The 12,616-nt window shown below is 51.6% G+C and overlaps 1 protein-coding gene and 1 pseudogene across 2 annotated transcripts in view; both read left to right on the forward strand.

The window, feature by feature from the left end:
- Positions 1–6,989, forward strand: part of Slc27a4 (solute carrier family 27 member 4) — a 20,296-nt gene extending 13,307 nt beyond the window's left edge. For both annotated transcript variants that reach the window (XM_040286390.2, XM_005321025.5), the window contains exons 5-13: positions 225–294; positions 389–480; positions 1,449–1,558; positions 1,820–2,029; positions 2,198–2,324; positions 3,535–3,672; positions 3,880–4,044; positions 4,126–4,272; positions 6,140–6,989. In XM_040286390.2, coding sequence (XP_040142324.1) covers positions 225–294; positions 389–480; positions 1,449–1,558; positions 1,820–2,029; positions 2,198–2,324; positions 3,535–3,672; positions 3,880–4,044; positions 4,126–4,272; positions 6,140–6,297 — 1,217 coding nt within the window. In that variant the 3' untranslated portion in view covers positions 6,298–6,989. The remainder of the gene's footprint in view (positions 1–224; positions 295–388; positions 481–1,448; positions 1,559–1,819; positions 2,030–2,197; positions 2,325–3,534; positions 3,673–3,879; positions 4,045–4,125; positions 4,273–6,139) is intronic.
- A 2,855-nt stretch (positions 6,990–9,844) lies between these two features.
- LOC120890180 (small nucleolar RNA U3) lies at positions 9,845–10,038 on the forward strand (annotated as a pseudogene).
- The last annotated feature ends 2,578 nt before the right edge of the window (positions 10,039–12,616 follow it).

Genomic DNA, 12,616 nt, shown 5'->3' on the forward strand with positions numbered 1-12,616 from the left:
CTGGGACATGTGAGAGGGCCTAGCACAGAGCAAGGCCCAGAAATTGTTTGTGGAAGGCATGGAAACAGGCATTAGAACAGGGCAGCATCAGGCCAATGGAGATGGCTTCCTGGAAGAAGCATGGTGGGAACTGCTATTGAAGGACAAGAACATGGATACTATCCATCCCACTCTGCCCTGCCTTGTGGGGTGCCCTCTCAGTTGCCCTTGTGTGTTTTCTTCAGATAAACTCTTCTACATCTACACATCGGGCACCACAGGGCTACCCAAAGCTGCCATCGTGGTGCACAGCAGGTAAGGGGTGGGTGTCTCATACCCCAGGGTGGGGTGGGCATGGTGGGGCTGCAGGACCTCCTCCCACCAAGCCCCTGGCCCTTTGCCTTCCCAGGTATTACCGCATGGCTGCCCTGGTGTACTACGGGTTCCGCATGAAGCCTGACGACATTGTCTATGACTGTCTCCCCCTTTACCATTCTGCAGGTAAGCCTGGACCCACCCCACAGCCTCCAGCACCCCCAGATCTTTAGGAAGGCCACCTCATATAACTGCCCTGCTCACCTGGGACCTGTGAGAGGGCCTAGCACAGGGCAAGGCCCAGAAATTGTTTGTGGAAGGCATGGAAGCAGGCATTAGAGCAGGGCAGTATCAGGCCATGGGGAGGCCTTCCTGGAAGAGGCAGTAGAAACACTTGAATTCAAATCTGAGTTCAAATCCAGGCATGGCTAAAGGGTCTACCTCAGTCTTGTCCGTTGAGGGTGACCACACCAGGCTCAGAGTGTGGGACCATGTTCTGGGGGCATCGGGGCTGACCTGTTTTCCAGTTGGTTTCCACAGATGTGCAATTGCATTGCTGCTTGGTTGAAGGGATTTGAGGGAAGGCAGCTTGAGATAGCAGAGTCCCTGCCTCAAGGTGTTTAATGGTGGTGTCCTTATGGCAGAATGGGTGATGGGAACCTATCTGACTCTAAAAAGGGGCATGGCCTGGCGAGTGGAGAAAAAGCAGGGAGCGCTCTAGAAGTGGTGGCAAGAGCAGCAGTGGGAGCCTGGGAGGACTCCTGGGAGAAGGCAGGTGTGAGGTACAGAGGTCAGGCAGAGTAGCTAGGCCCCACCTGGCTGAAAATGGGATTGGGGCTGGCTCCAGAGTCCCCAGGGGGCAGGCTAAGGAGTGTGCACTTGATCCCAGAGACATTGGGAAGCCATGGAAGGTGCCTGAATGGAGATAGATATGATCAGTTAGGACAGGATAGGGAAAAGAGACCACGGGATGGTGCCTGTGAAGAGGCAGGCCTGGGCAAGAGGCGGCCCTGGGGGCTGCGATGTCGCTCAGTGGTGGAGCACTTGCCTGGCGTGTGTGAAGCCTTAGGTTCAATCCCCTTCATGGCAAGAAAAAAAGAGGCTCTGGGGAATGGGTCTCTATCTCCTGAACCCTAGGCCCTCTTTGCCTTCAGGAAACATCGTGGGTGTTGGTCAGTGCTTGATCCATGGCATGACAGTAGTGATCCGAAAGAAGTTCTCAGCCTCCCGGTTCTGGGATGATTGTGTTAAATACAATTGCACAGTAAGTGAGAAGGGAAGGGAATGAGTAGTCCCTTGTCCCCTTGTCTCCCTCCCACTACCCACACTTTGGAATATCTTTCACACAATTGAGGTGGTTTAGAAGGGTTCACTGGGCAACATTCCTATTGTTCAGATAGGAAGACTGAGGCCCAGAGAGGGATGGGATCACATGCCAGCCCCTGTGGAAGAGAGGGTCTTGAGATATGGGGGTGGGGGAGTGGGACAACTCTGGGAGCCCAGACTCATACCAAGCCCACCCCAGATTGTGCAGTACATCGGTGAGCTGTGCCGCTATCTCCTGAACCAGCCACCCCGGGAAGCGGAGACCCAGCACCAGGTGCGCATGGCTCTGGGTAACGGCCTCCGGCAGTCCATCTGGACCAACTTCTCCAGCCGCTTCCACATCCCCCAGGTGGCCGAGTTCTATGGAGCCACTGAGTGCAACTGTAGCCTAGGCAACTTTGACAGCCAGGTGTGGCCCAGGTTGGGGATGGGTAAGGCTGCTATGGGGATGGACCATGGCAGAGGGGAGGGCAGAGTTCCACTGTGGGAGTTTGGGTGCCAGAGTTGCTCCTTGCCCCCATTGTCCACCTTGGGACCCATGGTGGCAGAGCCCCAGCCCAAGTCTTGGCCTTTGCAGGTAGGAGCCTGTGGCTTTAACAGCCGTATCCTGTCCTTTGTATACCCCATCCGGCTGGTACGTGTCAACGAGGATACCATGGAGCTGATCCGGGGACCTGATGGCGTGTGCATTCCCTGCCGGCCAGGTCTGCCTTGGGTGGGAATTGAGGATCAGAGGAGGAGTTTTTGTTCTGGGAGGGAGGTCGGCCATTGTGATTAGGTGGGGAGCGGGTTGTGACTAGTAACCATCAGTCAGTCCTGCTCTGAGGGCTATAAACTGTTCACTTCTTTGTCCATCCTTTCACAATGTCATCCACCCATCGGTCCATTTGTTCATTTTCTTTTTGCAGGGCAGTACTGGGGATTGAACTCAGGGACACTTGACCCCTGAGCCACATCCTCAGCCCTATTTTGTATTTTATTTAGAGACAAGGTCTCACTGTGTTTTTTAGCACCTCATTGTTGCTGAGGCTGGCTGCGAACTTGTGAACTTCTGCCTCAGCCTCCCGAGCTGCTGGGATTATAGGCATTCGCCATTGCACCCAGCTCATTTGTTCATTTTCATATTGACCCCGAAGAACCCTGAGTCTGGCCAACTAGAATTAGTCTTGTTTGGCCCCTTAGCCCTGTGCCATGGGAGAATTAGCTTCTCTGAGTCCTCTCTTCTGCAGATGGGACTGATGGTAGCACTGGCCCCATCAGGGTAACCTGAGGATTATGCATGATAAAGAACATATCGCTTTTTGAGTGGAGTCACGCCTGAAGCAGGAGCTCAGTGGTGCCAGCCTGTTCGGATGTCCAGTAGAGCCTGAGCCCCACTCACTATTTATTTATTTATCTTCCCATCCAGTTCAATAGACAGACATCACTGAGGATCCAGTTGTGTCAGACCAGCCAAATGAACACCTTGCCCTCAGCAAGCTCCAGGCTGGAGGAGAAATGGGGCATTTCTTTTTTTCTGTGTGTGTGTGCGCACCTGCATAAGGGATTGAATCCAGGGCTACATACATGCTAAGCACACATACTACCACTGAGCTACACCTCCAGCCCCCAGAAATAGGGCATTTCTATGGCAAGCAGTATGAATCAGATTAGTTCAAGATGCAGGGAGCCAAGCACAGTAGCCCATGCCTGTAATCCCAGCCACTCGAGAGGCTGAGGCAGCAGAACTGCAAGTTTGATGCCAGCCTGGGCAACTTAATGAGACTCTGTCTCAAAATAAAATAGTCTGGGTTCAACCCCTTGTGCCAACTGGGGGTAAAAAAAGGAAAACCAAAAAGAATGTAAGATGTGTCTGGGGAAAACAGGTGGATGAGGCTTCCTAGGACAAATTTGACCCTGCCTTTCCTGCCCCAGGCCAGCCGGGCCAACTGGTAGGCCGCATCATCCAGCAAGACCCTCTGCGCCGCTTTGATGGCTACCTCAACCCGGGTGCTAACAACAAAAAGATTGCTAAGGATGTCTTTAAGAAGGGGGATCAAGCTTATCTCACTGGTGGGTTCCTGACCCTTTGCTACCACTTCCAGAGGGGCAGGGGGTGGTGAGGGACCTTCTGCTATCTTTGGAGAACACCTGCCCAGGACTCCCCTGTCTCAGCCCCTGTGGTCAATCACATCCTTAGGCTTCAGCAAAGACTGCCTGGCTCAAGCCCCTGGGCCAGAGCTGGGCAGCCCAGGTCCTGCTCACCAAAGCCCTCCCTAGGTGACGTGCTGGTGATGGATGAGCTGGGCTACCTGTATTTCCGAGATCGCACGGGCGACACATTCCGCTGGAAAGGGGAAAACGTGTCCACCACCGAGGTGGAGGGTACACTCAGCCGCCTACTGGACATGGCTGATGTAGCTGTATATGGTGTTGAGGTACCAGGTATGTTGGGGGAGGGGTGGCATGCTGGAAGTGCCACAAGTGGGCACTGCTGGGGCTCATGGTTCATCTTCCTGTCTGCAGGAACTGAAGGTCGGGCCGGAATGGCTGCCGTGGCCAGCTCCACAGGTAGCTGTGACCTGGAGCACTTTGCAGAGGCCTTAGAGAAGGAGCTGCCCCTGTATGCCCGACCCATCTTCCTGCGCTTCCTGCCTGAGCTGCACAAAACAGGTATGTCCCTTCCTTGCTCCAGCTCCTGGGTACTAGGCCTGGGCCTTTCCACTCCTTTCTAGAGAAACCAATGGCTGGCATTTGACCTTCGCCCACAGCCTTGCCAGGTAGTTGGTAAACTGCCCTCCCTTGTGGAAGTGAACAAACTTGTCCCTCGGAAGAGGAGGTTCACCAATCATTAGTGGGACAAGTCACTGACAGAGTATCTGGCTCTGGGCTGAGCTTGGGGAAACAGGTAAATTTTGACTGGACCTCTGCCGCCTTAGAGCTTTTAGAACTGGAAAGGAAGCAGCTCCAGGACAAGGAATTCCAAAAATAAGGAGTGAACTGCAGATTAGGTTCACAGAAAAGTGAATGAAGGGGCATTTGGGATGACTGGAGAGCTCCCTTGAGGAGGTGACATCTCAGCTAAGACCCAAATGAAAAAGAGGACCTTATAGGGGTGGACAACATTCCAGGCTGTGGGAACAAGTGTGAAGTCCCCAAGACAGGAAGGAATGGCAGTGCTGAAGGAATGAAGGAGGAGGCTACAAGAGGGGCAGGCAAGAGGGGTAAGGTGGGTGAGAGAGGGGGCACAGGAGCTAGAAGCCCAAGGCCTAGGCCAGGGGGGAATGTGACTATCTCAGAACAGCAGGAACCACAGAAGTGTAGGATACAAATCTGACAAAAGGTTACTACTCTGCTCAAAGATCCTGGCTGCTGGATGGAGAGTGGGATAGGACTGCAGGGGGAATAGGAGATGAAGGAAAGGCTGTAATAGCCTCCTGGTGAGCTGTGGTCACATGCAGGGCAGTGCCATCCTTCTGTTGGTCCTCTGATGGCTCTCAGGAGTTCCTAGTGGGAAGGATGTACAGAGGTTCCTGTCCAGACCTGTCCATGTTTTCCTTGCTGGTCTTTGCTGTCCCTTGTAGAATCTTCCCTTTGTCAAGCCTCTCTCTGGCTACACACCCTTGGGCCACATCTGCCTGGATGCCCCCAATGGTGGTCATCATGTGAGCCCCTCTTAGATGGCAAGCCTTCCCCCACTGATGTGGTCACCTGGACCTGGGAGAGCACCTGTAGCAGTGGGAAGGACCTAGGGCTTCAGTGTGGCACAGAAAGACAGCAGTGGTGCCAGGCTCAAGCCATAGACTGCTCATTCCCTGAGGACGGATACCTGTGACTTCTGTCCAGGAGAGGCAGGCTTGGGCCTCAGCTTCCACATGGCTTTGCTGCAGAACAGCTGGCTTCCAAAGCACTTCAACTACTTTATTTACTAACAATTCTGTGGGTCAGAAGTTTGGGAGCCAAATTCAACTGAGTAATTCTGTTGGCATTGCCTAGGGGTCATTCCAAGAGCTGCCATCACTTAGGGACTCAGTCAGGCCAGGAGAGTCTAACTTAGTCTCACTCACATCTGGCTCTGGGCTGGTCACTTGTGCAGCACTGACCAGCAGAACTGAGGTGCTAGAAATGTTTGCTCTCTCAGCAGGACAGTATATATTAGCCCTGCAAAGCTGTTCATCATTTGAGATGTAGCTGTTGTGACTAGGGAACTAAAATCCAAAAATTTTTTTTTCAAATTGTGTTTAATGTTAATTAACTTTAAATAGCCACATAGGGCATTGACTACCCCCACAGGACAGTGCCAGTCTAGAGGCCTCATCTCTGCTCCATGCAGCTTCTCATCCTTCTGAAGGCTGGACTGGCCTCAGGGCACCCCCGGGAGGTGGGGAAAAAGCAGCATTGCCCTTTGAGACCTAGACTGACCTAAGACATTGCTTTGGCCGCATTCTGTTGGTCAGAGCAAGTCATGAGGCCAGTCCAGATTCAAGGGGGTTGAGAAAGACTCCAGCTCCTGTGCTGAGTTGTCCTCTTCATTTCCCAGGGACCTACAAGTTCCAGAAGACAGACCTACGGAAGGAGGGCTTTGATCCAGCTGTTGTGAAAGACCCGCTTTTCTACCTGGATTCCCGGAAAGGCTGCTATGTCCCGCTGGACCAAGAGGCCTATGCCCGCATCCAGGCAGGCGAGGAGAAGCTGTGATTTGCCCCCCACATCCCTCTGAGGCCAGTGATGCTGGATCCAAAGCCTCAGCTTCCACTCAGAGGGGTTCTGGGTGATGCCAGACCAAAGCAAGCAGGGCCACACCTCCTCCCTGAGGTGCTGACCCCTCCCTCCACAACTGCCAAGTGACTCACTGCCGCCTCCACACCCTTGCATAAGCTTTCTGTGAAAGCTGCATGTCCAAGTGATCTTCTGGGCCCCAGGCTGAGACTAACGGGGGGGCCGCCTCAGGATGATGTCTTGGGTCAGGCAGGACAGGGAGAGGCATAGGGGTCACAAAGCTCCCTCCAAAGAACAGGGGCTTTTCATAAACGGGACCAAGGCAGAAGCCTCCAGACTCAGGAAGCCAAGCGATTGGGCAGGAACAGTAATGGCCATCAATCTGATGACCAGAAAGAATCTGCCCCAGAGCTGCCCACCCCTCTAGGTGGAGAGGAGGAAGACCCGACGTGGCCCCACCATGCCTCACCTGCAGCAGGAGGTCAGGACACCAACCCTTATCTCTCCAAACTCCTACATCTTCATCTGCTTGGGAGGTACCTGGCTGTCTTACAGGCCCTGTCTGTATGGGTCAGCGTCACTGTCTCCATCTCCTTCCTGGCCTGGCTATGAGAGGAGGAGGAATGGGAGGGTGGCCCTCAGGCCAATAAACTCTGCCTTGATGCCTCCTATCCTGTGTGCATTCCACCTGAGCCCATCCTCCCCTGGAGCCCCCAGTCTGCTCAGGCCCTACTTTCTGCTTATCTGGCCCATTAACTAACTTGTCCACTGACTCAATTGGACTTAAAGGTAGAGCAGGTAAAGTGAAATGCCACAGCCCTTGCTTATGTGCTGGCTTAGATAGGGGCAGTTCCCACCAAGTCTGGCAAGGTATTTGTTTTAACAGCTTGAGCTTCAAAGTCCCGACCAGCTGTCACTCAAAAACGGAAGCTTAGCTGGGCATGGTGGCGCATGCCTGTAATCCTAGTGGCTCATGAGACTGAGGCAGGAGGATCACAAGTTCAAAGCCAGCCTCAGCAATAGCGAGGTGCTAAGAAACTCAGTGATACCTTATCTCTAAATAAAAATACAAAATAGGGCTGGGAATGTGGCTCAGTGGTCAAGTGCCCCTGAGTTCAAACCCAGGTACCAAAAAAAAAAAAAGCAGAAGCTTGTGGCCTTGGACCAGGTATGGTGGCATATATCTGTAATCCCAGCAAATCAGGAAGCTGAGGCAAGAGGTTCCCAAGTTGGAGGCCAGCCTGGGCACCTTAGTGAGACCCTGTCTAAAAAAGGGCTGGGGATGTAATTCAGTTTCAGAGTACCCCTGGATTCAGTCCCCAGTACCACAAATACACAAACAAAAAGCATTCAGAAGGCAAAAAAGGCCATTATAAGGAAGAGGGTGCCTGGGCTTTGAGGGGAAGTCTCCCTGAAGGCAGGGTCATCTCCAGGCCTGTGCTCTGCTCCTCCCTGTCTGGTGCCCCAGTTGTTCAGAGATGGGAAAGTTCTGCCCAGGTTGATTAGAGAACCAGAGTGAGGTGGCCTAGCCTGCAGAGCAGCAGGCAGCAGTGAGATAGGGAGCCAGCTATCCTGGGCCCCATTGCTAGAGTCACACCCAGGAATCAGTGCAGTAGGGAAGGGTCCCAGCACCACCCAGGGTGGTGGGGGGTACACACCCCTGGGGGGCTTCATCTCCACTGTTGAACCTTTGTCCAGTGTATGAAATTGGTTTTACACAAATGGGTTATTTGAAGAAAGACCTAGGACTTAGAGATTTTAAGTCACTTGGCCAAAGTCACTGAAGTAGGGGGTTGGAATGCAAACCCAAGCCCCAGTCCCCCCCCCCCACCAATACTATTCTTCCTCTGGATGCAAAAGGCAACAGGAAGCTGGAAGTTTCATTCCACACATGCCTCCAGAGCCAGCTCTGCACCACACCCTGGGCCATGATCTGACAGTTCAGGCAGTCAGGAGCCTGGTGAAGAAAACTGAGGTGCCTCTTGGGGGAGCGGCCTTGAAAGAGGAGTCTTTTCTCCTGACAGGTAGAAAAGTAGGGAGAAAGTAGGGAGCTGACCTGAAGAGGGGCCTCTTACCCATACTGAGGGATTTGGGGTGGCAGGTATGTCTGCATTGCCAAATGTGGCCAGCAGAGGGTGCACAGAGTTTGAAGAATTCAGTCCCAAACCTTAACATTCAAGCCAAGGGAAGCAAGGAGGCTGTGCCTCCTGCCTCCTCCCGAAGCAGGTACCCCACCCAGAAGACCCTATGGTGGCCTTTGAGGACCTTTGATTATGCCTGCAAGAGGCTTAGCTTGGTTAGTGGAGCATCTTTATATCTTTAATCCTCAGTAGTGAGTTCTCTACAATGGGAAGGAACCTCTAGAGGAAGCCCGTTCCTTCCTCCATGTTGAGCAGTCACCAAGAGGCAGTGTGGTGTTCAGAGCTGTGGACTTGGAGTCAGATGGGCCTATATTCAAATCCCGGCTCTACCATTTGCACTCAATTCCTTTTTCTGTATACATAGGCCAAGGAGTCCCCACCTTGAATTGTGAAAAGTACAAGATCATGCATGAAAATCTCAGCACAATGTACATCATTTAAAAGGAGAAAAAGTGTGTTCAGATGTTAAGATCCCAGAGAAAGTTTCCCAATTCCACACCAGCCCTACCACTACCACCACACCATCCACAATGGAGGCCTTACAGCTCTCCATCATCTCCATGCATGCTGCAGTTGCTCAATACATGGTTGTGAAGTTAATTAACCACATAATAGCTACTGTTTACCAGGCAGTTGGTGACATTTACCTAGTGGTACAGTTCACAGACCACAATGCAGTTCATCTTCTAAGAAGATTTCTATATTTTTTAATTTTTATTTTGTTTTGTTAGAGCACCTCTGGGCTCAATCCCCAGTACCAAACTGGTAGTGCTCTATCACTGAGCTGCATCCCCAGCCCTTTTTATTTTGAGACAGGATCTCACTAAGTTGTCCAGGCTAGTCTTCAACTTGCAATCCTCCTGCCCCATCTTCCCAAGTTGCTGGGATTAAGGTGTGCACCACCATATCATGTATTTTTTTTTCCTTTTTTAATATTTATTTTTTAGTTTTCGGCGGACACAGTATCTTTGCTTGTATGTGGTGCTGAAGATCGAACCTGGGCCGCACGCATGCTAGGCGAGCGCGCTACCACCTGAGCCACATCCCCAGCCCCCATATCATGTATTGAGCAGCTTCTAAAGGCTGCCCTTGATAGCCTGACAGATCCCCGAGCTCTAAGTCTGCCTCAGAGAGCCCCCAGTCCGCATGGTGGGGGAAGAAGCTGGCAAATAGAGAAGCCAAAGTCATGTGCTCAGCTGCACCTAACCAAGCACACTGGAACAGGGAAGACTTTCCAGAAGCTTCCAGGCAGATGCCAACGCCTGGAAGTGAAGGGCAGGTTAAGGAAGGACAATACTAACAGGTCACTTTTAAAAAATATTTTTTAGTTGTCAATGGGTCTTTTTTATTATTTTTATTTATTTACTTATTTATATGTGGTGCTGAGGATCAAACCCAGGGCCTCACACATGCCAGGTCATTTCTATAGTTCATTACTAGAAGTTTCTCTGAATGAAGAGAGCACTGGACACCATGAGGCAGAGGTGCAGCTTTCTCTCTGGGTGCAAAGCAGCTATTTGTCATTGATAGTCATTCTTTTCCTTCAGGAGAGTGAGAGGCACAATGCCATCAGAGTGGATCAAAGATAAGTAAAGTAGGGCTGGGGTTGTGGCTCAGCGGTAGTGCGTTTGTTTCCCACAGGTGAAAGCACTGGGTTCGATCCTCAGCACCACATAAAAATAAAATAAAAAGATATTGTGTCCATCCATCTACAAAAAAAAAAAAGTAAATGTAGGGGCTGGGGATATAGCTCAGTTGGTAGAGTGCTTGCCTCACATGCACAAGGCCCTGGGTTCAATCATCAGCACCACACACATTAAAAAAAAAATTAATGTAAAAAGAGGGGTAGTAGGCTGCAGGTTTGTAAAGGGGATTAGAATCAAGGCCAGACATCTGGAGGTCCTAGTAGCTGGTCAAACCAACTTCGTTAGACTTGCTGTCAAGTCTGGGGCGCTGCCTGAGTACCAGACCCTGTGCACCAGCCCTGTGCAAAGGGCTTTCTGTGCATGGTTTCATTAAATTTTCTTAATGCAAAGTAGGTACAGTTTTCATCCCCATTCTGCAGATGAGGAATCTGAGCCTTATGAGAAAGACCACAGAGCCTGAGAATGGCAGAGCTGGGAGAAAAATCCCCTTCGGAGCAGTGTTCCCATCTGCAACCTGCCTGTTCCACAGGAGAAGGCTGGAAAGGGCTGGGCTGCAGCGTCCCTGGAGGTCCCATTTGCCCTCGGGACAGGCAAGTGGCTGCCCAGGCCAGTGCGTGGCTATCACTTTCAATTCCTGGGAAGGTTAAATACCTCTGAGGGGCCCATTGAAATGGCAACAGCAAGGGAGGGGGCGACTGAGTGACTTTCAAAGGGGCCTGAATGCGCTGCCAGTCCCTCCCCCAAAAGAGGCCCGGTTTCCTCCTGGTCTAATGATATTCTGGGCTCAGCCCTCATCTTTGGCGGCAGTTTAACCCGAGCCAGGGCGGATTTCTTTCTCACTGATCTCAGCTTGACACCCAATTAGCACAAGAATGGGAGGAGGAAGCCTGCGAGAGGCGACTCCCAGCCTCCCGGGGCGCGTGAGAGGAGCAGGCGGGAAGACAAAGGGTGTGGGCAGGGGGGCACCCGAGCCCTCAATTCCCCCACCAACCCTGCCATTGTCTCCCCAGAAGCTTCAGAGAGGATGGAGGCCTATGCCCTGGCTGGACAGCCTGCTGGAAGGGATAGGGTTTGGGGCCCAAACCCCTGTTCTGGGTCCCAGCGAAAGACATTTGGTTGAGACTAGTTGAAGGGAAGGCATTGAGGCTCAATGATAGGGACAGCGGAAGGGATCCTGAAGGCTCTAAAAATCTGGTTTGAGGCCTCATACTTAGGGGTCCTCGGGCAAGCCTCATGTTCTGAGTTTACTCATAGGAAAGATGGGAGTCCCTGGGAGGAATAAATTAGGTAATGCATGTAAATCACCTGGCAGATGCAAAGACAATGTTCAAGTTCAATAAATATTCTTTGAAGGCATACACTGGTAAAACAGTATTGTCACTGAGGGGTTCAAGGGAATGGGATTGGGGTCAGGTAAAGGAAGCACTTTTGAGTGAGAGGTGGGAAGCCACAGAACCGGGCCAGCTTACTCAAGAGGTGAGCTCCCAGTAACCAGGACAAGTCTGAGGACTACCTAGAATCTAGAGGAAGGAGGGACAACTCTGGTCTGCCTGTGCCCTCTCCTTCCCCAACTCCACCTCTTCCTTCTAAATTCCAGTGGATCTGGTTTAATTGACTCCCAGGAAGCCTCTGTGAGATCATGAAGCTGGGTTGGGGCCTCCAACAGCTGCCCTGCTCCCCTCCATAACACTGATCTCACCATGCATCCTGTTTTGCCTTCCATTCTTTTGAACATCAGCCCCAAGAGGGCAGGAACTAGCTGTTTTTGTGCACCATTGTGTTCCCAGCACCAGCACTGGGCCTGGCACTTAACAGGTGCTCAATGAATGTTTTTCTAATGGAGGATGCTCTTCAAATGCTCCCAAGCAATCTCTCCTTCCAGCTCTGGGAAGTGGCACTTCCTAGGATCTTAAGATACCCAGCAGAGGCTGGTTGGGATCAGAGGCTGTAAAAGGACCTGAATGCTTTCTAGATGGGCCCTTGCTGGCAAATATCACTTGTTAATTTTTTTTTGCTCATTCAGCAAGCACTTACCAAATCCCTATGATGTACAAAGTTCCTCCTTACAGGATAACGATCCAAGATGAATCAGAAAAGGTTTTTGCTCTGGAGAAGCTAAGAATTCAGTGGAAGAATCTAAGAATATTTTTTGCTGAAAGACTCTTAAGAGATCATTTGGTCTCAGACTCTCTTTACAGATTGAGGAAACTTGAGTTCCAGAGGGGAAGTGGCCCACGTAGCATGGTATGTGTGTGTGTAGGGGGGGACCTTTCCATGTAGGACATGTAGACTCACTTGCATTTTATGAGAACCAGAGCTGTATCTCATTTGCCCTTGTTTTGTCAGGGCCCTAGAACACTGCCTGGCACACTGAAGGGGCCCAGAGTTGTCCATGGAGTTTAACTGCACATGAAGCTAAGGCCATAGGCAGATAGGCCAGAGGAAGCAGATGTGGGTGAGAGCTGGGTGTCAGGGAAAATCTGGGAGATTGCAAAATCATGTCAAAAGTAA

This window comes from Ictidomys tridecemlineatus, chromosome 4 (genome assembly GCF_052094955.1).
Source record: "Ictidomys tridecemlineatus isolate mIctTri1 chromosome 4, mIctTri1.hap1, whole genome shotgun sequence".
NCBI classification, from domain to species: Eukaryota; Metazoa; Chordata; class Mammalia; order Rodentia; family Sciuridae; genus Ictidomys; species Ictidomys tridecemlineatus.